This window comes from Physella acuta, unplaced genomic scaffold (genome assembly GCF_028476545.2).
Source record: "Physella acuta isolate Inbredline_101_S28 unplaced genomic scaffold, ASM2847654v3 ptg000017l, whole genome shotgun sequence".
Classification (NCBI taxonomy): Eukaryota; Metazoa; Mollusca; class Gastropoda; family Physidae; genus Physella; species Physella acuta.
This window is the reverse complement of record NW_026731537.1, coordinates 1,392,037-1,417,822: the sequence shown is the minus strand read 5'-3', so window position 1 is coordinate 1,417,822 and position 25,786 is coordinate 1,392,037. Positions and strand designations below refer to the sequence as shown.

The 25,786-nt window shown below is 38.4% G+C and overlaps 2 protein-coding genes across 8 annotated transcripts; both read right to left on the bottom strand.

The window, feature by feature from the left end:
* Positions 1–1,360: 1,360 nt before the first annotated feature.
* On the bottom strand, positions 1,361–7,504 carry LOC131937485 (alpha-N-acetylgalactosaminidase). Its single transcript, XM_059294970.1, has 8 exons — positions 7,392–7,504; positions 6,046–6,206; positions 5,721–5,898; positions 3,836–4,010; positions 3,282–3,364; positions 2,737–2,898; positions 2,008–2,205; positions 1,361–1,849 (listed from the first exon to the last, which is right to left on the bottom strand). Exons 2-8 carry the CDS (start codon positions 6,204–6,206, stop codon positions 1,589–1,591), a joined length of 1,218 nt encoding a protein of 405 aa, XP_059150953.1. The 5' UTR covers positions 7,392–7,504; the 3' UTR covers positions 1,361–1,588.
* A 1,611-nt stretch (positions 7,505–9,115) lies between these two features.
* LOC131937575 (folate receptor gamma) lies at positions 9,116–25,689 on the bottom strand. Of its 7 annotated transcripts, none has more exons than XM_059295163.1 (6): positions 25,597–25,689; positions 20,728–20,774; positions 13,860–14,021; positions 11,291–11,479; positions 10,951–11,086; positions 9,116–10,648 (listed from the first exon to the last, which is right to left on the bottom strand). In XM_059295163.1, the coding sequence occupies exons 3-6, from the start codon at positions 14,010–14,012 to the stop codon at positions 10,356–10,358; spliced, it is 771 nt and encodes a 256-aa protein (XP_059151146.1). In that variant the 5' UTR covers positions 14,013–14,021; positions 20,728–20,774; positions 25,597–25,689; the 3' UTR covers positions 9,116–10,355. The 7 variants fall into 7 exon arrangements, with proteins under 7 accessions (XP_059151146.1, XP_059151116.1, XP_059151124.1 ...); XM_059295133.1 differs by lacking the exon at positions 25,597–25,689 and adding an exon at positions 23,241–23,268; XM_059295141.1 differs by lacking the exon at positions 25,597–25,689 and adding an exon at positions 23,209–23,224.
* Positions 25,690–25,786: the final 97 nt, after the last annotated feature.

Here is a 25,786-nt window from a genome sequence, read left to right as displayed (position 1 = left end):
TTTTGTAATCATGCAAGAAATCGAGATTGTGATAAATCTTAAAGCTTTACACCTTCCCGGGCCGGAAAATCATTTGCGATTTTTTTCCATCCATCTGCCTGTAACGGTAACTTGAGTACCATTTGAGTCAGTTTGACAAAATCTCGTGTAGGCTTCCCGTTTAAGTTAATACAAAAATTCATATTTAGCCTAGGTATCAAATTGTATGCGTAGGTTTCTGTAAACTTTTAAAAGATTTTCAATAAACAGAATGGGCAATTTATTTCTAGGAGAACTCGATCACTTGAGTAACATTTCAGTTGGTTAGACGAAATTTTATAAAGGTGCCTATTTTATACTTAGATTACTTTAAATGTTTGAGTGAGCTCAGATATTCGGAAGTGGTACTGTACTCTATTACCTTTTCAAAAAAAAAAACGATAACTTCAGCACTGTATTAAAAAGGTGGACAAAATGTCTTATATTCAGTGTTTCTTTCGGACTCTTTTCTCTTGGAGGGGGGCACTTGAAAAAAAATTTGGGGGGGGGGGGGGCGACACTGGTAAAAATATTTTTTCTTAATAAATTCTATAATTCTATTTCGTTGGGGAGGTGGGGGGTGGAGAGGTAGTTGGCGTTCTTGGGGATGCCTGAAAGAAACTGCTTATATTCACTGGTTTCTATCAAATTTTGATTGGTTTCCGGTGACCGGAAGTGGTATTGTAGTACACTGTTTCAGATTTCTCAAAAAAACTATCAGAATTATAATTTTAGTAATAGATCTATGTCCTATTAGCATTTTCTATACACTGATTGCATTGTTATATAAGAATATACAGTAAAGTTTAGGACCAATATTCCCCGGCTTTATTTTTCACGTGTGAATGAGGTGTGGTGTGAAGTTATCTTTGTGTGTGACTTTTGTGGGGTGAAGTTTTGTCATCTGACTGATTTTTTTTGTTTTAATGTGTGTGATTGATATTTGTGTGACTTGAATGTGTGTAAAGTTGTGTGTTTGTGACTAATGTATGATTTTTTCATCTGATCTATGAGTTGTGTGGTTTTTTTTAGAAGTTTGTATGTGTTGTGTCTGATTTTAAGCATTGCTGTGTCTGATGTGGAAGCTTTTGTCTGTGTCTGATGTGACTTGCAATGACATTTCCAGTCCTCTTAATTGTTAAAGAGGCTCAATAGATCTAACTGTAGATCTACTTTACTGGGACGTTAGTCTGTCAACAAGATCAAATTACTCAGAAGTTTCAATATGGCCATGCCAGCCAGTTTGTCTAACTATATGTACATTGGAACCAGGATTCAACCAATCAGTTCAGATCTCACCAAAGCAATTGTTTTGTTTCATGCACTTATAACATTCTGAATACTTTACGGTAGTTTTAAAAACATTTATTGTTTTAAAACATTAGCAAAACAAATGTTTAATAAATTATAATTAAATTATTAGAAATCAATTAGGCTACTATAAAATACATAAAATAAACAACAGGGAAGGAAATCAATATTTATAACCCAATAACTTTTATCAGACAAACATTTTTTTAAATTATCAGGCTAGTATATAAATATATAACATAGATTTATTTGATTGAAATTAACCGATTCTGGAATATTTTCCAAAAAATACACTGGACACATCAACTTTAATTACAACTTGATCATTTGTTGAGAAAAGTCCAATGAAGCCTCCAGTAAAGACTTCAGTGAAGTTATATCTGCCAATGTCAGTCACACCAAAAGTCGCCAGAGAAATAGTCACTGGGGTCGCTGAGCCTCCGTCATTCACATTTAAAACAGCAACTGCGTAACTTCCGATGGGTAAAACAGGACGTATCCAGCCTTGTATACCATTGGCCTGATTTTGGTGGTAATAAACCAGAAATAGATATTATTTATGGTAGAGATTTTATATAAAAAAAAATTTAAGTGGCTCAACACTTAGATACCATGGACTGGACGAATTGGACTATACTACAAACATATACATATAAAAGTTATATGTTCCATGTTTACCTGCCACGCCCTCTTGCCCATGATCCCTAGGGGGTCCTGGTTGATCGCAATGGCCCCTTTGTTTTGAATTAATCGGCGGGCTCTGTCAGACACGTTTCTGAGGTCGTTAGAGAGATAGAGTGGTGCAGCCATGATAGACCACAACGCCATTTGAACCTCTTCCTGGGAATCACTGAGACCTTTATCTCCAATTATTATCTAAGAATCACAGAAAGTTTTCAAATTTTAAAGGCTTCAAAGCTGAACAAGTTATGTTTCTAAGAGTGAAATTATGTCCTATTAGAGGAAAACTACCCATGTTTATATGGTACAACCATTTCAGAGTTTTTAAGTGGTGTTCAAAAATATGAGAAATGTTAAAATACCAGTACTACAATTTGATGGTAATTTCTTCAATGTATCCACTAAACCAGAAACACACACATATACACAAAACATGTTATAAAAAATAAGATAAAACCATCTTGGGCTGTGAAAAAATGTTTATAAAAAATAAGATGAAACTATCTGCAGCTGTGAAAAAATGTTTATAAAAAATAAGATGAAACTATCTGCAGCTGTGAAAAAATGTTTATAAAAATGTATATAAAAATAAGATAAAACTATCTGCAGCTGTGAAAAAATGTTTATAAAAAATAAGATGAAACTATCTGCAGCTGTGAAAAAATGTTTATAAAAATGTTTATAAAAATTAGATAAAACCATTAGCAGGTGTGAAAAAATGTTTACCATATCAGGATCATTAAAGTTGCCAGGGCCAGCAACTGCGCTGAAGTTGCCCTTGTTGTCCCCATAGAATTGAATTATATCTTTCACACTGTCCCATGAGTCATCGATGTCTGCGTAGTTTCTCCAAATGTTGCAGAACTCTGCTATCCTAGGATAGTCAGGCTGTTCAGATGATAAAAGTTATAATTTTTAACCAGACTGTTTAGTTGACAAAGTCACTTTTTTTTTTTTAATTTTTAGATTGTGTCTTTTATGCAAAAATTACCAAAGTAATAGCATTAATACTAATTTTGTATGTAGCCACATATTACTTTAAAGTAACGAGACAGCTTTCTTAAACAGTTTACAGTTGTTATTGTCGTAACATTTAGTCTTCTTATTAATTAACATTTTGGTCTATTATTTAAGTAACACTGTCAAAAACTCACCGTCTGCTTATTAATTAACATTTTGGTCAAATATTTAAGTAACACTGCCAAAAACTCACCGTCTGCTTATAATTAACATTTTGACCTAATCTCTAAGTAACGTTGTGAAAAACTCACAGTCTGCTGGTAAGCTGGCCAGCTACAGCTGTATAAGATTGGACGACCTGTTTTATTTAGGTAAAACTCCATGATTGGGTAAGCTGAAAAATAATTTCAACGTGTCACTTACTTGTGTGTGTGTTGAATTAACATAAATTGGCTAAAGCCTTTTTCTTAACACATTCCTTCAAGCAAAAATCAAATTCTCATAGGCCTACTTAATTAATTATCAAAAGCTAAAACATAAATTATTAATTTTTATTTCATTTTACAATTATCTCCCCTTATAATTTTTGTTAAAGCTTTAAAATATCACAAAGCAAAGGGAGAGCAAATCATTTATTATACTATATTAAATTTTAAAGCCTTCTTTAGATTAAATGTAAATTATTAGTTTTTCAGTATAAATCAACATTGTAAAAATAGACAATTTGTGAAGTCTGCCATCTTACCTACAATGAAGTCTGCCATCTTACCTACAGTGAAGTCTGCCATCTTACCTACAGTGAAGTCTGCCATCTTACCTACAGTGAAGTCTGCCATCTTACCTACAGTGAAGTCTGCCATCTTACCTACAGTGAAGTCTGTTGTTGTAGAGTAGCAACCATCCAACTTCAACGAGTCAATTCCCCATTCCGCAAATGTTGTAGCATCTGTCTCCAGGGTGAATTTGCTACCTGGGTAGCCTCCACAGGTAAATGTTCCCATATCACCATAGATACCAAGCTTCAGACCTTTGCTATGGACCTGAATAGAAAATTGTCAGTATGCATTAAATTTATTGCCTACTGCTTTGTGATTTTTTGTTGCATAATAAATGATGGTGAAAGAAATTACTAAACTATGGATTCAATACATTGTTATAATATTTAGGCCTACTTATTTACTAAAAATCAAAACATGACTAAAATAATGTAATTTAAATTTAAAAATGCACATAATCTGCTAGAGCCTACAAATGACCATAATGACGTACATAGTCTGCTACAAATTACCATAATGACTTACATAGTCTGCTAGAGCCTACAAATGACCATAATGACGTACATAGTCTGCTAGAGCCTACAAATGACCATAATGACGTACATAGTCTGCTAGAGCCTACAAATGACCATAATGACGTACATAGTCTGCTAGAGCCTACAAATGACCATAATGACGTACATAGTCTGCTAGAGCCTACAAATGACCATAATGACGTACATAGTCTGCTAGAGCCTACAAATGTCCATAATGACGTACATAGTCTTCTAGAGCCTACAAATGACCATAATGACGTACATAGTCTGCTAGAGCCTACAAATGACCATAATGACGTACATAGTCTGCTAGAGCCTACAAATGACCATAATGACGCACATAGTCTGCTAGTGCCTACAAATGACCATAATGACGTACGTAGTCTGCTAGAGCCTACAAATGACCATAATGACGTACGTAGTCTGCTAGAGCCTACAAATTACCATAATGACGTACATAGTATGCTAGAGTCTTAAATAAATTACCATAATGACGTACATAGTCTGCTAGAGCCTACAAATGACCATAATGACGTACATAGTCTGCTAGAGCCTACAAATGACCATAATGACGTACATAGTCTGCTAGAGCCTTAAACAAATGACCTTCTTCTTCTTCTTCTTCGTTCTTAATTATTAGTGTTAAAGGTGATCGAGATTTATCTGCCAGTGGGTTTGAACAAGAGACTTTGTTCGAATTTATCAACCATGAGCTTTTTGCCGACTCGACCACGCCTCCAACACAATTAAGCGGTACGTGTCAACTGGTTATGCGCCATTGAGGCCATTGACTCCGATTTCAGCCTGCTTTTCTTTTTGGATTTGCTTCCATAGCCTTTGTCCAACCAAGAACAAACTACAAGGCAGCAGTTGTTTTTATTTTTTGGAGTTGTCTCTCCTAGAAGAGTGGCTGTCCCCAGCTAACGAGCCTCATCTGCCCGAGGGTTCGAACTCGAGACTTTTCGGTTTAGCATCGGTTTAGCAACCATGAGCTTTACCAACTCGACCACGCCGACCCCAACAAATGACCATAATGACGTACATAGTCTGCTTGAGCCTACAAATGACCATAATGACGTACATAATCTGCTAGAGCCTACAAATGACCATAATGACATACATAGTCTGCTAGAGCCTTAAACAAATGACCATAATGACGTACATAGTCTGCTTGAGCCTACAAATGACCATAATGACGTACATAATCTGCTAGAGCCTACAAATGACCATAATGACATACATAGTCTGCTAGAGCCTTAAACAAATGACCATAATGACGTACATAGTCTGCTAGAGCCTACAAATAACCATAATGACGTACACAGTCTGCTAGAGCCTACAAATGACCATAAAGACGTACATCGTCTTTTAAAGCCTACAAATGACCATAATGACGTACATAGTCTGCTAGAGCCTACAAATGACCATAATGACGTACATAGTCTGCTAGAGCCTTGATGCCACTGGGGAATCGGTCAGGGTCTGGCACCAGCCGTAGCGTGACCGGGTCTCTCTGTTTGGCTGCCCAGCAGTCGTCAATGTTGACGTAGACATAGCCCGCATCCCTGTAGCCGTCTGCTGCAAGTCTGTCTGCCATGTCCTTGTACAGCCTTTCACTAGAGATAGACAGACAGTTGCGTTACTGACATACATTTGAATGAGCTGTTGTGTGATGGTCAGACAGTCGTGAGATGGGCTGTTGTGTGATCCAGCTGGATTATGGAATGGACTCACATTAGATTGGTTCATTCACACAGGCTTACCTGATACAGTTCAAGGGGTCATTGGCACAGTCCAAGTTGCAGCGAAACCTCTGCCAGGATAGCCAGCCCATGGGCGGGGTTCTGGCCAGCCCGTTGTCTACAGCCAGGGTGGGGCTGGCTAACATCAGGACCAGACACAGAAACTGGGGGGTGAGCGCCATCTGTCCAGCGAAAGGGTGGTACTAAGGTAGGTTCAGATTTTGGGGATTTTAATTAAATTTTAATTTAATACATTAAAAAATCGTGAATCCTCTGTTAACTCCACGACATAACAACAACACGCTTAATTTATAATAGCCCGGCTCAAGACTTGCTTTATTGCAATTGCCATCTCTTGGCTACCTGTGTTCGTTTTTTTTACTTCCGTGTTTTTATTTGTGTTTTTATTGATAGATGTACGAAAGACACGATCGAATTTTATTTCCTTGAGATTTTGAAAAATGTCCATGCGATCATTAATTTATTTTTACCGACCTTGAGTCAAGGTCAAATTTTGACCTATCAACGCCAAGCCGATAACGGATGATAAGATAAACAATCATACAAAAAACTAACGGCTAAGACAGGAGTGTTGAGGGTACTAGGTTAGAGCTACATCTAGACATGGCGTCTAGAATATAACTTAGCTCCCTCGTCGACAGAGTTTCTTCCAGGCATCCCGAAGAAAGTCTACCCCCCCCCCCCCCTCCGAAAATTTCAAGTGCCCCCTTCCCCCCCCCCCCCCCCCCCCCCCCCAAGAAAAAAGTGTGGAAGAAACACTGCTCGTCGACATGGGTACTAGGTTAGAGCTACATCTAGATATGGCGTCTAGAACAGAACTTTGCTCACTTGTCGACACCCTCCTGTGCTGATAAAATCAGCTTCTCCAACTTTAACAACTGGTTGTAGTCAGCTTCGCCGGCTAGGGAACCCACAAAAAATGTTAACCTGAGTTAGACCCTTGTTGGTTTGATAAATCCGGGCGCCAAAACACTAAAAAAATTATATGGTTTAGTGTGGGGGGGGGGAGACAACGATGCCGACAGAATTCCGATGAATTTGTTCGCACATATAAAAAATTATGTAAGTTTGTAGCAGACGATGTTTGAGCAGAAGGTAAATTCAAACACCCGGAAGTTAAAACTGCCGGATATTTTCTTAAAGATAGATGATTAACGCCCACTTGCAAATGGTGACGAGATAAGAAATTAATTAAGATGGTATTTTTTTTTAAAGGCTACATGGTTTAAAATGTAATAAGGCACACAATCTGAACATGTGTAATTATTAAGTGTGTATATTTAAAAAAAAAATTAAAATTGTTTAAAAAAAACAAAAAAACAAGTATACATGTTATGTCCACTTACAATTGAGTTGAAATTAGACCGCTAACAGCCGTGCAACATTCGAACAGTTTTCTAATCATAAACAATGTCATGTGACATGTCATGTGATTGGGTGATCTAGACCGGCCTTCGCCACTACAGATAAACTTGGTAAAAAACATGTCTTTGTTTAAAACATCTTGGGCTGGATAGATTAGCTAGATCAGCACCCAGATCAAAAGTAGAGCGAAAGGTGCATGCGACGCCCTAAAAACGTAACTTAAGTTATTGAAGAAAGAAAGTCAACTTTGATAACTGACAAACTGTTGTAAAAATAAAACAAGTATAAATATCTATATTAACAAAGCTTTTAAATACACTAAAAATATATAGGCCTAATGTAATTTGCTTTCTTTAATACAACATAATTTATCAATTTATTTTTTGGGGGTATTTAAAATCATTTTATTAAGGTTTTTATATTTATTTTCTACATTTTAGTAATTCGTTTTTTAGGGAGACGACACCACGTACAATCAGTAGCTCGCGATCTCCTCGACACCCGTTGTTTACGGACGTGAAAGCAACCATCCGTGACCAACAGCAAGTTGATCAAGCGATCACTAGTATTGATTCTTGTTACCTCCCCCTCAATTTATCTTTGAATTAAATTTCAAAATACTAGCACTAAATCAAAACGGAGTCACAAACCGACGTTGTGATCTATTTTCTAAGATCTCTCCCCTCCCCAAAGTCGTGGATACAGTCAGACAATTTCAACGGTAAAGAGACCAGGAAACCATTGTATTCAAAAATAAATTTATTACAAATCTGTTGATCCAAAGTGCATCCATCATTCACCAAAATGTTACAGAATAGATATAACCAATCACATCAACAATTTAAATAAACATTGCCTGAGTAATCTTTGTATCAAACCTACAATCAGACATTATCAGAAGAGATCAACTATCCCTGACTAATCCAGACAAAATTTCATCAAGACATAATGGTTCTACCAAAATGAAGTGTTCTTATAACTTCACTTCTGTAGCTGGACGTTTTGTCTCAACTCTTTAGATCAGGGGTCTCCAAACTTTTCAGTCCGAGGGCCGCATTAACTATCTAATTTCAGTTCGGGGGTCAGGTTCTTTAAGGCATGTCTTTGATTTTTCTGGGCAAAGTTCCTCAGCCATCACCAACAAACGACTTTTCCGTGGACAAAAAGACCTCCACGGGCCAGATGAAAGGACATCGCGGGCCGCATTCGGCCCGCGGGCCGTAATTTGGAGACCTCTGCTTTAGATAATCAGCTTTAATGTTAAATTTTAACTCACCCCACCCTGCAATCACAGGTAGGGAGACAATTTCAAAACAGGAAAATTTTAACAGGAAGACGAGATTTTTATATCATTATGCAAATAGATTTTGTAAAGCAAAAACGTGAAAAAGAAAATCATGTAAAATATCCCACAGCAGTCAGACTGCTGTAAAGAACAACTGGTGAACACAAGGAACAGTGCAGGCCCTGAGGCAGGTCTAGGAACAATTTCTTACAGTTGTACACACCTATATCACATCTATCAATGGAATCTGATGTTCTGGTTCTGGAATACTTGCATCTGTTTGGCTGTAGTTTGTATGGTACTAGAATGTAAACAGTAAGTTGATGTCAAGGTGATTAGTGGATGATACATGTACAACTAAAAAATTATACAAACACGCAGTAACCATACTAGGTAAACAATAGCAATAAACCTAATACATATTTTTAATTAACTTATTTAAATACCACACAGTGTAACCTATTATGACAAGCAAAGTTCATACATTACAGGAAAGTAGACAAGTGCTAAATGTATTTGTCAAAATGAACATTGTGAGTAAAAGTTCAGTTTAAAAGGGCAGAAGGCAATGTTTAAACTGTCATCCTTATAAGTCTTAAATAGCTAAAGTGGGAATCACTGTTAAGTTGGACTTAACAAGAGCTTTGACAAAAATGCAGGACACTATAAATTGATATCTTTTGATTATGTAACAGTTAAACGTCAACATGCTACAGCAGGGCTTAATCAAATACTGTTAATTAATGTAATTAAATACTGCACCTGCTCAAACTTCAGTTTAAAAACTGAAAACTGTTCCCAAAAATAAAGAATGAGGTGACAGTGAAGAAATTGTTAGTGCTCACCCCAGTACATTTGCAATAGGTTATGTCCCCTGAACGATATATATATATAGAGAGAGATCCTGTTCATAATAAGCCTGCTTTTAAATCTAGTATATTATAGTATTGAAAGGCTATAAATAGCTATTGAGGTACAGAAAAAATGCCAACATGAGCAAAAAATTCTGAAACAAGCTGCTAGTAAAACAAATTTAACATGGTAAAACGTATCCAGGAAGCAAATTGGACAAGTTCAACATTTAAAGCTATGAAAACTTCAAAACACCAAATTGTCAATCTGATACTATCAGCAGGCAAACTTCCATCAACAGCCGATTTTCCCATCCTTGTTACACTTTTCATGTAAATATATATAGAAGAGATTCATCTCAAAACTAATTAGAATGTAAAGTCTATCAAAACCTGTCCGTGGAAAGTACAATGTCCTCAAACTGAGATCATTGAGACTCCCTGATCAATATAATGCACGTGCTAAATATATTTAAAATTTAAACAGTAACCAGTAAATACTTGGTTAATTACCTTAATGACAATCAGAAAAGAAATCTACACAACCTAGTGTTATTAAACTTCCACAAAATCAATGAAATTCTGAAGTGCTATGAAATGACAGAATTCTATGATATTCTGTAAATAGTGCTAATAAATTACAAATTCTGTTTAAAGATGGTCATGGACACTAAAATGACACCAAATAACATCTAGCCACGAACATATAATGAACAAGGAAACAAAAAGTAGTGATATGCTCAATATCAACAATGTAAAATAACAGCCCAAAGTTTAAAAAAAAAAACATTTCAACAAACAAGTCAAAGTCAACAAAAGATCACTGCACCCAAGATCAGAAACACAAAACTTTGCCAGGAAACTGCATTCACTTCTGATGAATTTTCTGAATATCCAATGCCAAGTAGTTGGGCTGCCTTTTTTCTCGCCACTGGTTCATTGGGGTTGGGTTCATTGGGGCTGAACCAGGTATAGAAGCAGTCTTCAGTTTCAGGAACTACTTTAAATGAGTTTCCCATCACCGTCTCACAGAAGTTGTTGGCACCAGAATAAACCTGGTGGAATGGACGGCATTTGTTTCCTTCTGGACATGTATTGATGCCTGCAGAAAAAAGTTAAGCTCTATCAGCTTTTTTTTTTAAAGACTAGTTTTCAAATCCCCGACAGAACATGCAAACAAGTACAAAGTTGGCAATATTAATTCTAGTAAGAAATAGTAATCCGTCAAATGATAAAGTTAGGTGTATCATTTTAGATCGTAGGTCTATATTATTTTAGATCGTAGGTCTATATCACTTTACATGTTATAATGATTGCAGGATTCACAAAATAGATCAAAGGCAGGTACTTCTGGTGACCAATTATAGCCAAACAAAATGAATTACAAAATATGCAACTAATTACCTGTGGACCAATTAAACCCAGCTGCCCAGTTGTCTGTGCAGGTGAAGTCGTTGTTGCAGGCGTCCCACCACCTGTCACACACTGGCTGGCACAGAGGAACATCACGAAATCTTTCTTTACGAATCTTTCTAGTATCCTAGATAACCAAATTTAGACAGGAACATCACAACATATTTCTTTACAAATCTGTCTAGTATCCTAGATAACAATCAAATTTAGACACTTTAATAAATTTAACTCCACTGTCTACTAATTTAACTTTAGCTAGAGAGCACACATCCAGATGATACATTAAATCTACCAGGCCATTTATTGAAACACCAAATCAGAAATGCCTTGCCTGCTGCAGCCATGGGCCCACATTAGGGGAACACTCGTAGAAACACAGGTCCATGAGGAACTGCTCTCTACACTGGGGGCTCAGCTGCTGACAGTGATCCCAGTTAAAGTTCAACCAGCTGCTGCTTGTATCAATGTCCTTGACAACTTTGGAGGAACAGCAAGATCTCTTGGCCCAGGGCTTACAGTACTAGAAGGTCAGAAAGTTGGACTCTTTACTCATAGAAATCAATAAAAGTGTTTAAAATTAGTTTTCAAAAATGTCACTTGGTTAATATTTAAAGCAGTACTAGATCATACATTGTAAAGCAGTACTAGATCATACATTGTAAAGCAGTACTAGATCATACATTGTAAAGCAGTACTAGATCATACATTGTAAAGCAGTACTAGATCATACATAGTAAAGCAGTACTAGATCATACATTGTAAAGCAGTACTAGATCATACATTGTAAAGCAGTACTAGATCACACATTGTAAAGCAGTACTAGATCACACATTGTAAAGCAGTACTAGATCACACATTGTAAAGCAGTACTAGATCACACAGTGTAAAGCACTACTAGATCACACAGTGTAAAGCACTACTAGATCACACAGTGTAAAGCACTACTAGATCACACAGTGTAAAGCACTACTAGATCACACAGTGTAAAGCACTACTAGATCACACAGTGTAAAGCACTACTAGATCACACAGTGTAAAGCACTACTAGATCACACAGTGTAAAGCACTACTAGATCACACAGTGTAAAGCACTACTAGATCACACAGTGTAAAGCACTACTAGATCACACAGTGTAAAGCACTACTAGATCACACAGTGTAAAGCACTACTAGATCACACAGTGTAAAGCACTACTAGATCACACAGTGTAAAGCACTACTAGATCACACAGTGTAAAGCACTACTAGATCACACAGTGTAAAGCACTACTAGATCACACAGTGTAAAGCACTACTAGATCACACAGTGTAAAGCACTACTAGATCACACAGTGTAAAGCACTACTAGATCACACAGTGTAAAGCACTACTAGATCACACAGTGTAAAGCACTACTAGATCACACAGTGTAAAGCACTACTAGATCACACAGTGTAAAGCACTACTAGATCACACAGTGTAAAGCACTACTAGATCACACAGTGTAAAGCACTACTAGATCACACAGTGTAAAGCACTACTAGATCACACAGTGTAAAGCACTACTAGATCACACAGTGTAAAGCACTACTAGATCACACAGTGTAAAGCACTACTAGATCACACAGTGTAAAGCACTACTAGATCACACAGTGTAAAGCACTACTAGATCACACAGTGTAAAGCACTACTAGATCACACAGTGTAAAGCACTACTAGATCACACAGTGTAAAGCACTACTAGATCACACAGTGTAAAGCACTACTAGATCACACAGTGTAAAGCACTACTAGATCACACAGTGTAAAGCACTACTAGATCACACAGTGTAAAGCACTACTAGATCACACAGTGTAAAGCACTACTAGATCACACAGTGTAAAGCACTACTAGATCACACAGTGTAAAGCACTACTAGATCACACAGTGTAAAGCACTACTAGATCACTCAGTGTAAAGCACTACTAGATCACACAGTGTAAAGCACTACTAGATCACACAGTGTAAAGCACTACTAGATCACACAGTGTAAAGCACTACTAGATCACAGTGTAAAGCACTACTAGATCACACAGTGTAAAGCACTACTAGATCACACAGTGTAAAGCACTACTAGATCACACAGTGTAAAGCACTACTAGATCACACAGTGTAAAGCACTACTAGATCACACAGTGTAAAGCACTACTAGATCACACAGTGTAAAGCACTACTAGATCACACAGTGTAAAGCACTACTAGATCACACAGTATAAAGCACTACTAGATCACACAGTGTAAAGCACTACTAGATCACACAGTGTAAAGCACTACTAGATCACACAGTGTAAAGCACTACTAGATCACACAGTGTAAAGCACTACTAGATCACACAGTGTAAAGCACTACTAGATCACACAGTGTAAAGCACTACTAGATCACACAGTGTAAAGCACTACTAGATCACACAGTGTAAAGCACTACTAGATCACACAGTGTAAAGCACTACTAGATCACACAGTGTAAAGCACTACTAGATCACACAGTGTAAAGCACTACTAGATCACACAGTGTAAAGCACTACTAGATCACACAGTGTAAAGCACTACTAGATCACACAGTGTAAAGCACTACTAGATCACACAGTGTAAAGCACTACTAGATCACACAGTGTAAAGCACTACTAGATCACACAGTGTAAAGCACTACTAGATCACACAGTGTAAAGCAATACTAGATCACACAGTGTACAGTAGTACTAGATCACAGAGTGTACAGTAGTACTAGATCAGAAAGTGTACAGTAGTACTAGATCAGAAAGTGTACAGTAGTACTAGATCAGAAAGTGTACAGTAGTACTAGATCAGAAAGTGTACAGTAGTACTAGATATACCTGAACCCAATAAAGAGTTGTATGTTAAAACCTTAGTCCAATATTTACCTGTGTGAGCAGCTCATTCTCCGGCCCAGGTGCAGACTTGTGATTCCTGCCGTCCAGACAGATGTTCAGATAGTCGTCCACAGTCTTCAGAGAGTCGAGCCGTGCAGACGTCAGGGGCAGGAGGGTCACCAGGGCAATCATCAGCTCCAACATTTTCAAAGGCTGAAAGACAAGTTTAGACTGCTAGTTTAGTTCCACTTACGCTAAAGTCTGCTCAAAGCAAATGCTGAACATGCACACAAAGCCTCACGAAAGTTTTTTTTTTTTTAAACTGTCTGATACTAACTAACTATCACACAAACGTCCATCCAAATTTTTAAGCCATAAATATTTGCCTTTTCGAATACTATTAGGTCTACAATTAAAACTTTAAATACTCCGGCGAAACTAAATATAGATCTAGAAAAGATCTGTCCCTTTTGCTATATTTTCCAAAACATGAAGCACAGACCATGTTGAATAACCAGCGTTATTGCCTTAAGCCAACGGCCGAATGTATATTAATATGAGGCACGACAAACTATGTACGAGAACAAGTTCGTTTCCTTAGGGTAGCTGATAAACCATTTCCTTAGGGTAGCTGATAAACTAACTAACCAACACGTTCGTTTTCTTAGGGTAGCTGATAAACTAACCGTTTCCTTAGGGTAGCTGATAAACTAACCGTTTCCTTAGGGTAGCTGATAAACCAACTAACCAGCACGTTCATTTCCTTAGGGTAGCTGATAAACTAACCAGAGTTTAGTGATAAGTCCAATCCACAGTTGCACGTCAGAAAGTCCAGAGAGAAATGACAGCCGACACAACAACTTATTCGCGGTGCTGTACTGTAGGGGTGACTGTCCTCGCCTGGCCGAATGGGAGGTGGGGGGGGGGGGAGACAATCCTCGACTATTCGAGCAGTGTTCACACGGTCCGGCCAACTAAACCAATCATAACATCGTGTTTGTGGTGTAGACAACAGAACCAATCATAACATCGTGTCGTGTAGACTGTAGACAAAACACAAATCATGGAGAAATCACAGTGCGAGTAAATTACTGACGACGTTAGTACCGTTGGGGGGGGGGGGGGGGGATCATTTAAAAAAAACTGGTTTATTTTAATGTGACGCATCAGTGATTAGTTTTAAAAAGTAGACCCTAGGCGAACTGCACAAAGAACTGAAAGCTTTTTTTTTTTTTGCTCGTATGAACAACCTCACGCTCTGCTGCCATCCAAATGTAGGATGCCGACAAACTTTACATAGCTAGCGACTGGGTAGACAGGACCTGATTTGAACGGACCCCCGTCCTACCATCAAGAAATATTTGATTCCCTTCCCTCGTTATATTGTATCAGTCGTCATACCAAGTCCCGTCCATCATATCAATTATGTTTTTCTGTTTGTCTAGCACACGTGGGAATAAATGTAGATGTATTTAATGTTAGTCTTTTGGTGATACGGCGTTAAAATATGTAACTTTCTAAGACTTTCTAGCTATAGGGTTAGGCTACAGCCCGTTTATTTTTTAAAGTACGCCTAACGTGACGGGACACTCGTCAAACCTGGTGATGACAGAATCATTAACCTCGGGCTGAGCAAAACATGAGTTAGGCCTATTACAGGCCTGTGTATTCGTGTATCACACACAATTACATGAGTTATTACAGGCATGTGTATTACACACACAATTACATGAGTTATTACAGGCATGTGTATTACACACACAATTACATGAGTTATTACACTTTACAGGCCTGTGTATTCGTGTATCACACACAATTACATGAGTTATTACAGGCATGTGTATTACACACACAATTACATGAGTTATTACACTTAGCAGGCCTATGTATTCATGTAACACACACAATTACATGAGTTATTACAGGCCTGTGTATTCGTGTATCACACACAATAACATGAGTTATTACAAGCAAATATATTGTTTAAATCCTGAATCTTACATCCACCAGTTATTATAGACCTAGCTTAAACATTCTACACCATTTATCAATGGCCCATGACAAAATTGCATCAGTTTTCACCAGTTCGTGTGAACTTAAAGTTGAATATTCTTTGGAGTGGAGCCAGCTGTTGTCTGCTGGTTGGGATGGGGGGTGGGGGGGGGGGTGTGGCAATTCAGTAATTGTAGAAATTGTTAGCTTGAAGCTTGAGCATAAACCTTTGTGACCTAGGGTTAGACTCTTATAAAACGGGTGAATTCTCTATTCATGATGTGGAGACTTTAAATAGCTAACTATGCCAGCAATCTTAAGCAACATGAGTGGTCCAATACATGGTTGCACCTGGTGGTCTAATACAGGTTGTACCTGGTGGTGGTCCAATACAGGTTGTACCTAGTGGTGGTCCAATACAGGTTGTACCTGGTGGTCCAATACAGGTTGTACCTGGTGGTCCAATACAGGTTGTACCTGGTGGTCCAATACAGGTTGTACCTGGTGGTGGTCCAATACAGGTTGTACCTAGTGGTCCAATACAGGTTGTACCTGGTGGTCCAATACAGGTTGTACCTGGTGGTACATTACAGGTTGTACCTGGTGGTGGTCCAATACAGGTTGTACCTGGTGGTACATTACAGGTTGTACCTGGTGGTGGTCCAATACAGGTTGTACCTGGTGGTCCAATACAGGTTGTACCTGGTGGTCCAATACAGGTTGTACCTAGTGGTCCAATACAGGTTGTACCTGGTGGTGGTCCAATACAGGTTGTACCTGGTGGTGGTCCAATACAGGTTGTACCTGGTGGTCCAATACAGGTTGTACCTGGTGGTCCAATACAGGTTGTACATGGTGGTGGTCCAATACAGGTTGTACCTGGTGGTCCAATACAGGTTGTACCTGGTGGTCCAATACAGGTTGTACCTAGTGGTCCAATACAGGTTGTACCTGGTGGTGGTACATTACAGGTTGTACCTGGTGGTGGTACATTACAGGTTGTACCTGGTGGTGGTACATTACAGGTTGTACCTGGTGGTGGTCCAATACAGGTTGTACCTGGTTGTGGTCCAATACAGGTTGTACCTGGTGGTGGTCCAATACAGGTTGTACCTAGTGGTCCAATACAGGTTGTACCTGGTGGTCCAATACAGATTGTACCTGGCGGTGGTCCAATACAGGTTGTACCTGGTGGTGGTCCAATACAGGTTGTACCTAGTGGTGGTCCAATACAGGTTGTACCTGGTGGTCCAATACAGGTTGTACCTGGTGGTCCAATACAGGTTGTACCTAGTGGTCCAATACAGGTTTTACCTGGTGGTGGTCCAATACAGGTTGTACCTGGTGGTGGTCCAATACAGGTTGTACATGGTGGTGGTCCAATACAGGTTGTACCTGGTGGTGGTCCAATACAGGTTGTACCTGGTGGTACATTACAGGTTGTACCTGGTGGTCCAATACAGGTTGTACCTGGTGGTACATTACAGGTTGTACCTGGTGGTGGTCCAATACAGGTTGTACCTGGTGGTGGTCCAATACAGGTTGTACCTGGTGGTCCAATACAGGTTGTACCTGGTGGTACATTACAGGTTGTACCTGGTGGTGGTCCAATACAGGTTGTACCTGGTGGTGGTCCAATACAGGTTGTACCTGGTGGTCCAATACAGGTTGTACCTGGTGGTGGTCCAATACAGGTTGTACCTAGTGGTCCAATACATGTTGTACATGGTGGTACAATACAGGTTGTACCTAGTGGTCCAATACAGGTTGTACCTGGTGGTACATTACAGGTTGTACCTGGTGGTGGTCCAATACAGGTTGTACCTGGTGGTGGTCCAATACAGGTTGTACCTAGTGGTCCAATACAGGTTGTACCTGGTGGTGGTCCAATACAGGTTGTACCTGGTGGTCCAATACAGGTTGTACCTGGTGGTGGTCCAATACAGGTTGTACCTGGTGGTGGTCCAATACAGGTTGTACCTGGTGGTGGTACATTACAGGTTGTACCTAGTGGTGGTCCAATACAGGTTGTACCTGGTGGTGGTCCAATACAGGTTGTACCTGGTGGTGGTCCAATACAGGTTGTACCTGGTGGTGGTCCAATACAGGTTGTACCTGGTGGTGGTCCAATACAGGTTGTACCTAGTGGTGGTCCAATACAGGTTGTACCTAGTGGTCCAATACAGGTTGTACCTGGTGGTACATTACAGGTTGTACCTGGTGGTGGTCCAATACAGGTTGTACCTGGTGGTGGTCCAATACAGGTTGTACCTGGTGGTGGTCCAATACAGGTTGTACCTGGTGGTGGTCCAATACAGGTTGTACCTAGTGGTGGTCCAATACAGGTTGTACCAGGTGGTCCAATACAGTTTATTCAGGTTGTAACTAGTGGTCCAATACAGGTTGTACCTGGTGGTACATTACAGGTTGTACCTGGTGGTGGTCCAATACAGGTTGTACCTGGTTGTGGTCCAATACAGGTTGTACCTGGTGGTCCAATACAGGTTGTACCTGGTGGTCCAATACAGGTTGTACCTAGTGGTGGTCCAATGCAGGTTGTACCTGGTGGTGGTTTAATACAGGTTGTACCTGGTGGTCCAATACAGGTTGTACCTGGTGGTCCAATACAGGTTGTACCTGGTGGTCCAATACAGGTTGTACTTGGTGGTCCAATACATGGTTGTACCTGGTGGTCCAATACAGGTTGTACCTAGTGGTGGTCCAATACAGGTTGTACCTGGTGGTGGTTCAATACAGGTTGTACCTGGTGGTCCAATACAGGTTGTACCTGGTGGTACATTACAGGTTGTACCTGGTGGTGGTCCAATACAGGTTGTACCTGGTGGTGGTCCAATACAGGTTGTACCTGGTGGTGGTCCAATACAGGTTGTACCTGGTGGTGGTCCAATACAGGTTGTACCTGGTGGTGGTCCAATACAGGTTGTACCTGGTGGTCCAATACAGGTTGTACCTGGTGGTGGTCCAATACAGGTTGTACCAGGTGGTCCAATACAGTTTATACAGGTTGTACCTAGTGTTCCAATACAGGTTGTACCTGGTGGTACATTACAGGTTGTACCTGGTGGTGGTCCAATACAGGTTGTACCTGGTTGTGGTCCAATACAGGTTGTACCTGGTGGTCCAATACAGGTTGTACCTGGTGGTCCAATACAAGTTGTACCTAGTGGTCCAATACATGTTGTACATGGTGGTGGTCCAATACTGGTTGTACCTGGTGGTCCAATCCATGTTGTAACTGGCGGTGGTCCAATGCAGGTTGTACCTGGTGGTGGTCCAATACAGGTTGTACCAGGTGGTCCAATACAGTTTATACAGGTTGTACCTAGTGTTCCAATACAGGTTGTACCTGGTGGTACATTACAGGTTGTACCTGGTGGTGGTCCAATACAGGTTGTACCTGGTTGTGGTCCAATACAGGTTGTACCTGGTGGTCCAATACAGGTTGTACCTGGTGGTCCAATACAAGTTGTACCTAGTGGTCCAATACATGTTGTACATGGTGGTGGTCCAATACTGGTTGTACCTGGTGGTCCAATCCATGTTGTAACTGGCGGTGGTCCAATGCAGGTTGTACCTGGTGGTGGTTTAATACAGGTTGTACCTGGTGGTGGTCCAATACAGGTTGTACCTGGTGGTCCAATACAGGTTGTACCTGGTGGTCCAATACAGGTTGTACCTGGTGGTCCAATACAGGTTGTACCTGGTGGTCCAATCCATGTTGTAACTGGCGGTGGTCCAATGCAGGTTGTACCTAGTGGTGGTTTAATACAGGTTGTACCTGGTGGTCCAATACAGGTTGTACCTGGTGGTCCAATACAGGTTGTACCTGGTGGTCCAATACAGGTTGTACCTGGTGGTCCAATACAGGTTGTACCTGGTGGTCCAATACATGGTTGTACCTGGTGGTCCAATACAGGTTGTACCTAGTGGTGGTCCAATACAGGTTGTACCTGGTGGTGGTCCAATACAGATTGTACCTGGTGGTCCAATACAGGTTGTGCCTGGTGGTGGTCCAATACATGTTGTACCTGGTGGTGGTCCAATACAGGTTGTACCTGGTGGTGGTCCAATACAGGTTGTACCTGGTTGTGGTCCAATACAGGTTGTACCTGGTGTTCCAATACAGGTTGTACCTAGTGGTGGTCCAATACAGGTTGTACCTGGTTGTGGTCCAATACAGGTTGTACCTGGTGGTGGTCCAATACAGGTTGTACCTGGTGGTGGTCCAATACAGGTTGTACCTGGTGGTGGTCCAATACAGGTTGTACCTGGTGGTCCAATACAGGTTGTACCTGGTGGTCCAATACCTATTGATCCTATGCTAAAACATACACCCATGTCAAACACTGTCTATTCTCCTAAGCATAAATCTACACAAACACTGCACCTAGTACTTTAATAACAGTAACTTACTACTCCTATGATAACTTCAGCAAATTTGAAAAAAGCCCATGAAGGCAAGTCAAGTGTGGCCAGGACAATGGCAAGTGGCATTCCTGTCTCCTTCATTAGATTAGCTACATTACCCATCATGTGGCAGTTGTACAGACAAAATAACAAGTGCTGCTTCACAATCACAATACAAGTTTGTGTATTAAAAACATTATCGAGGTCAATGACCATGAATGTTATCTGATCAGATTTTTAGCAACAAAAAAAAGCTAGTCTGTTGACTTCTTTAACTACACAGTTCATTTTAAATTGAAAATGTGGGAGGAAAAGGTTGGTTAGAAACAAGTCAACTCTTCTTCACCTGTCGTATTTACGGCTAACTGTTTTTTTCCCATCATTTAATCTCTTCTTTTTCTCATAGACAATTAAAATAAACATACTACATAAGTGTTGTGTACATGCACATAGATCACCTGATTAGCCTACATGCACAAAGATCACCTGATTTGCCTACCTGATACTTGACTAGTTGGTTTTCATTAACTTTTTCATCTGCCAATCCTTAAAGAAAATAGTCAACTGTTTAGTAAAAGATAAAATTATTAGAATTTTTCTTTTTAATTATGCAGATTGAATTTCTTAATCTTAGTAAGATAACTGATACTAGCATGACTAAAAAATGAGATAAGTAAGCAATTAAATCACAATTGACTTCACAAATAAATCATTACGTAAAGAATAATACAAATATAGGACCTAGATCTATATATTTTTTAAAAACTTTGTAACAATGAGCTTTTAAATGCTTTAAAAAAATTTAAAATAACAGAATAAACTTGCAAGTGAGCTATGCTTTTAATAAAGAAAGCAAGCATGTGGTCAACTTATTGTCATGAAACCAACCAGCTGTGAACAGCAGTTCACCACTTTTGGCTAGCTGCTTGAAGGATGGCTAATAATTAATCTTGTTATCTCCCTTTTATTAATTCAGTAATCTTTTAATGTATAGCCTACTTAATGACTAATCTAATGTATAATTAGACTAAAAAAATAGATATTCTTGCAATGTCATTCGAGACAAGTGTTTCTGGAAAGTTTTAATGAACTCACTGCTTCAGAAGTATGAGCTCAATAAATAAATATTATTGTTCTTGCTTTTTGTTTTATAATTATAATTTTAACTTAAAAGACAGGCTTATACAGTATTTTGAATTGTAAAATTATTTTTTTTTTCATTCAAAAATTTGAACCAGTTAATATGAAGTGACATGATAACACTGTTACCAATAGCAACAACTCCCTGAATATGCCACTTCTAGAGCCTATGGTATTATAAGATCCATTAATTTAATAATTTGGATATTGCCTTAAAAAATAGTCATATAAGATATAGGTTTATCTAGCCTAAAAAGTTAATCACCCTGGCTGTAACAAAAAAAAACTAAACATAAAAATACTAGTATAAAGTATAGATTTATTTAAATCTAGTAGGCCTACTTGACTTTATTAAATAAAAATTCTTAATTCACCTTAATATAATATTTTCGAAACAAGACTAAAGCTTAATTGGATCTTGGATTACACTTTTACTTATTTTAATTAGACTGATAATGGTTAACCAACTGCATTGTAGGTCTTATTACTATTTTGCCAGATTTCATTCCAAATATTTCTAGACTACCTGGCCTGGAAAGTGTCAATTATAGTATTATTATATAGTAAAAAATATATAGCTATATTACTAATCAGGCTACAAATTAACTAAGGCCTAGTTGTATAATGATCCCTAATTCATTAACTGATAAGGTCTGAGACTTATAGTACTAGTAGCCTAATTATTTAATTGTTACTAATAAATCATATTAGTACCTAGATCTAATAATTTTACTAAGTAGTAAAACAATAGGCCTTCAATGATATAAATTGTAATAAATCATTAATTGTTAATAAAGGCCTCAGGGGCTTAAAATAACACCTAATTACAGGCAATTAGTTGAACTAGTTAGGCCCTATATTTTTTTTAGGACGCCAAATTAATTCATAATTGAAATTAATTAGCCTATTACAAATCAATAGTAATATACAATATACTATATATAGTATATAGGCCTGTTTTTAATAGGTCTTATATTAGTCTATAGGCCTATTATTTATTATTATTTCTATAGGCCTAATTATTATTTAATATCAATGTTAGAAAGTTTTCATATTTCATAGTTCATAGCCCTCTCTAAACTCTAATAATTGGATTAATTGGCCTAATTAATTAAATTAGCCTATAAAAATAATAATAAATAATAGGCCTATCCTACAGACTAAAAACTATTATAAGGGGCCTAATTAATTTCAATTAATTTGGCGTAGACCTACTAAAAAAATTAGGTAATCTATCGTTTTAGGTAGGCCCTACGTAAAATCGCCCGCGACGTAATGTGAAAAACAAGTGACTCCTTAATAAATTTTAATTATTTCACATTTTGAGGGGGATAAAGATTTATCGCTAGTCTTCATTTATTACTGAAAAGTTTTAATTCAATTGTTTGAAAACAGGTAGAATCTAGATCTACATTAATAATTAAATGAAACAAGGAAACATTTTTGAACTTTTTAAAACATAGATTCTAAATCCTCATCAACATGTGAAATAATTATTAAAATTTAAGGAGTCACCTGTTTTTCACATTACAAGTCGCGGGCGATTTTACGTACCCAAAACGATAGATTACCGATTAATTATTAACTAATTATAATTATAGATATTGTCAGATATCTAAATCTACTAATTATTAATTAATATAGAAATCTAGATCTAGATCTAGTAAATCTAGATACAGTAGATAGATCTAACTACTACTAGATCTACTACTAGACTCTAGATCTAGTACTTACTAACTATTAACTAACTAGACGTCTAAAACCTTATTACAAATATTGAAAATATAAATAAAATATTCTAGACTTATAGATTATAGATCTAGATCATTATATAAATTACACATTAGACTAGACATTTTACGCGCGACACACGTGGGTTATAGATAGATCTATTATTACTCCTGTTCCATTAAATGTAACACACTATAAGAGGCCTTGCCCTATGACCTTTAACCTATGCATTGCATATCGGCAGGCTGCTATAAAACTTGACAACTCGTGAAATGGAAATCTAGATCTACCACTCTTATGCCAGTGAAGGTTTACACATTTTGGCCATCGATGATTTTAACAAAAAAAATAAATGTTTTATTTTCTAAATAGTTTTTATATAGTAGTTAGTAGGTATATATTAAGCCCCATATAGTCTAGACCCAGATCTAGGCTATTTGTTTTATTTTTAAAATTTGTTTTAGTTTTAGAGTCTAGTAACCAAGCTAAAATGTTGAAGAGAGTTATTTTGTATGCATTGACTACCACACTTTACCATAGGCAAACAAAATCCTACATTTGATTTACTGTCCTACACGTTTAGGTTAGACTCTCAAAAAGCGTTCGTACATCAATAAAATTCGATAATGGCCGACATTTAGGGCCTACGCATCAACAGGAAAATGGGTTTCTTTCAGACTGTATCCGGGGTGAGAGGGGGGGGGGGGGGGACTGGCATATTAATATATTATGTTGTATATAATGTACGGCCTTAATTTTTTTTTCGTCTGTGAGGGGGGGGGGGGGGGTAGATGTGCTCCTGTGAGGACTGCCCCTCCCCTTTCCTCCGGAGGAATGCATTAAAAAGAAACACTGTAAGATGTACACAATATTACAAGACTGGCCTTTCATATCATTGAATGCACCATCTAATATAAAACAAAGGCTTACACGTACACCATCTAATACAGAAACAAAGAGCCTATGCAACCATACTCTAATGTGGAAACAAATTTAAGAGCCTCTATGTGCACCCTTTAGCCTAGAAATCCTCAACAAATATCGTATAACTAGGGCTATAAGCATGTAAATCAACCGGCGAATATCTCCTTTGTGTGAGTGATATATCACTATTGCTAGAGTTAACATCTCCTTTGTGTGAGTGATATATCACTATTGCTAGAGTTAACATCTCCTTTGTGTGAGTGATATATTACGAATGCTAGGGTTAACATCTCCTTTGTGAGAGTAATATATCACTATTGCTAGAGTTAACATCTCCTTTGTGTGAGTGATATATTACGAATGCTAGGGTTAACATCTCCTTTGTGAGAGTGATATATTACGAATGCTAGGGTTAACATCTTTGTGTGAGTGATATATTACGATCGCTAGAGTTAACATCTCTTTTGTGAGAGTTGAAAGTTTCGAAGGTCTTCGTCAGCGCACAACAATATGGTTAAAGACTATACTATAAGACAAAAAGACAAGCAGTAACATTGGACATTGAAAGCAGAGTCTTTTTTTCAAAATGCCACGATATCCAAATGGCTTATTTATGTGGTTTATTAATAAACATACTGACTCATATTAAAAATGAGGTTGGTTGTTTTTTTGTTTTTTTTTAGAGCTGATGTAAGTCATTGTGCGTACGTCAGTTTTTAAGCTAAGCAGAATGCGTAATCGACCTCCCAAATGTTTATTATTGTACTCCTGTGGCCTGATCAGAGGCGTAGCTAGGGGAGGGTGTGTGGGGTGGCTGCCCGGGTGCTTAACCTAAGGGGGCGCCAAACAGGGCAGAAAATAAAAGAACATTCTGAGCTTCATTGCTGAATTATACACAGTTAAAATAAATAAAAACTACTGCTTGACTTTCAAGACTGATTTAACTGTTTTCTACATAAATAGTGTTTTAAATGGGATGGGGGCAAAAATTGATCGTTCGCCCCTGGGCTCAAGAATGGGTCGCTACGCCTCTGGCTGGATGACCTTGTCAGGTTCGAAGAGTATCAGTGAATGAATTTAAACAAATTAAAAAATAAGAATACCTCTTGACACTTATAAGGCCAGAGTTTCTTCCAGACATCTCTTCGGGGGGGGGGGGGGGGAGGGAGGCGACCCCCCCCCCCCCGAAAATTTCTAATTCCCCCCCCCCCCGGAGAAAAAAAGTCTAAAAGAAACACTGCCCAAGGCCCAAATCAGCCGTCCACAAAAGATCCACACTCAGCCGTACACCACTTGACCCACATTCAGCCGTAAACATCCCACATCCATCCGTACACAACACAATATCAGGTGTACACAAATACATGCATTTTAGGTCTGGGAAAACAATAAGACTACAACTACTATTCTCTAAATCTAGACTAACTACCAAAGTACGTAGATCTAGTTAAAAATACATAAATTATACTAATTGGTTTTCACCAAGCCTATGTAAATTCAAGCAACAATTAAAAGGCTCAATTAAGTGGATGTATGAGATCATAGGTGTTTGACGCATCTGCCTTATAGATACCGCAATTCCTAGACCTAGATTGATAGACAGTCTCTACTGTGTTTGTAGCGATTGAAAATATTACAGCCCATCCTACCAACCAGTACCAAGCTGTTGCTAAGTTGGGCTAGGCTATCTCCGTAGTTGGCTGCTTGCGTAAGCTGTTTTTTTGGTGATGTTAGTCCGCAAAGAAAAAAAGTTCTCCTAAATA

Bases quoted from the DNA above. Each gene is read 5' to 3' on its own strand.
- LOC131937575 (XM_059295114.1), bottom strand. The intron at 11,087-11,290 runs GCAAGGCATTTC...TTGGTTATCTAG, and splicing joins TGGGCCCATGGCTGCAGCAG to GATACTAGAAAGATTCGTAA. The intron at 10,649-10,950 runs GTAATTAGTTGC...TTTTTTCTGCAG, and splicing joins TGGGTTTAATTGGTCCACAG to GCATCAATACATGTCCAGAA.
- LOC131937485 (XM_059294970.1), bottom strand. From the start codon at position 6,206: ATGGCGCTCACCCCCCAGTTTCTGTGTCTGGTCCTGATGTTAGCCAGC. The intron at 5,899-6,045 runs GTAAGCCTGTGT...GTCTATCTCTAG, and splicing joins GACCCCTTGAACTGTATCAG to TGAAAGGCTGTACAAGGACA. The intron at 2,899-3,281 runs GTGAGTTTTTCA...TCATCTGAACAG, and splicing joins GGCCAGCTTACCAGCAGACT to CCTGACTATCCTAGGATAGC.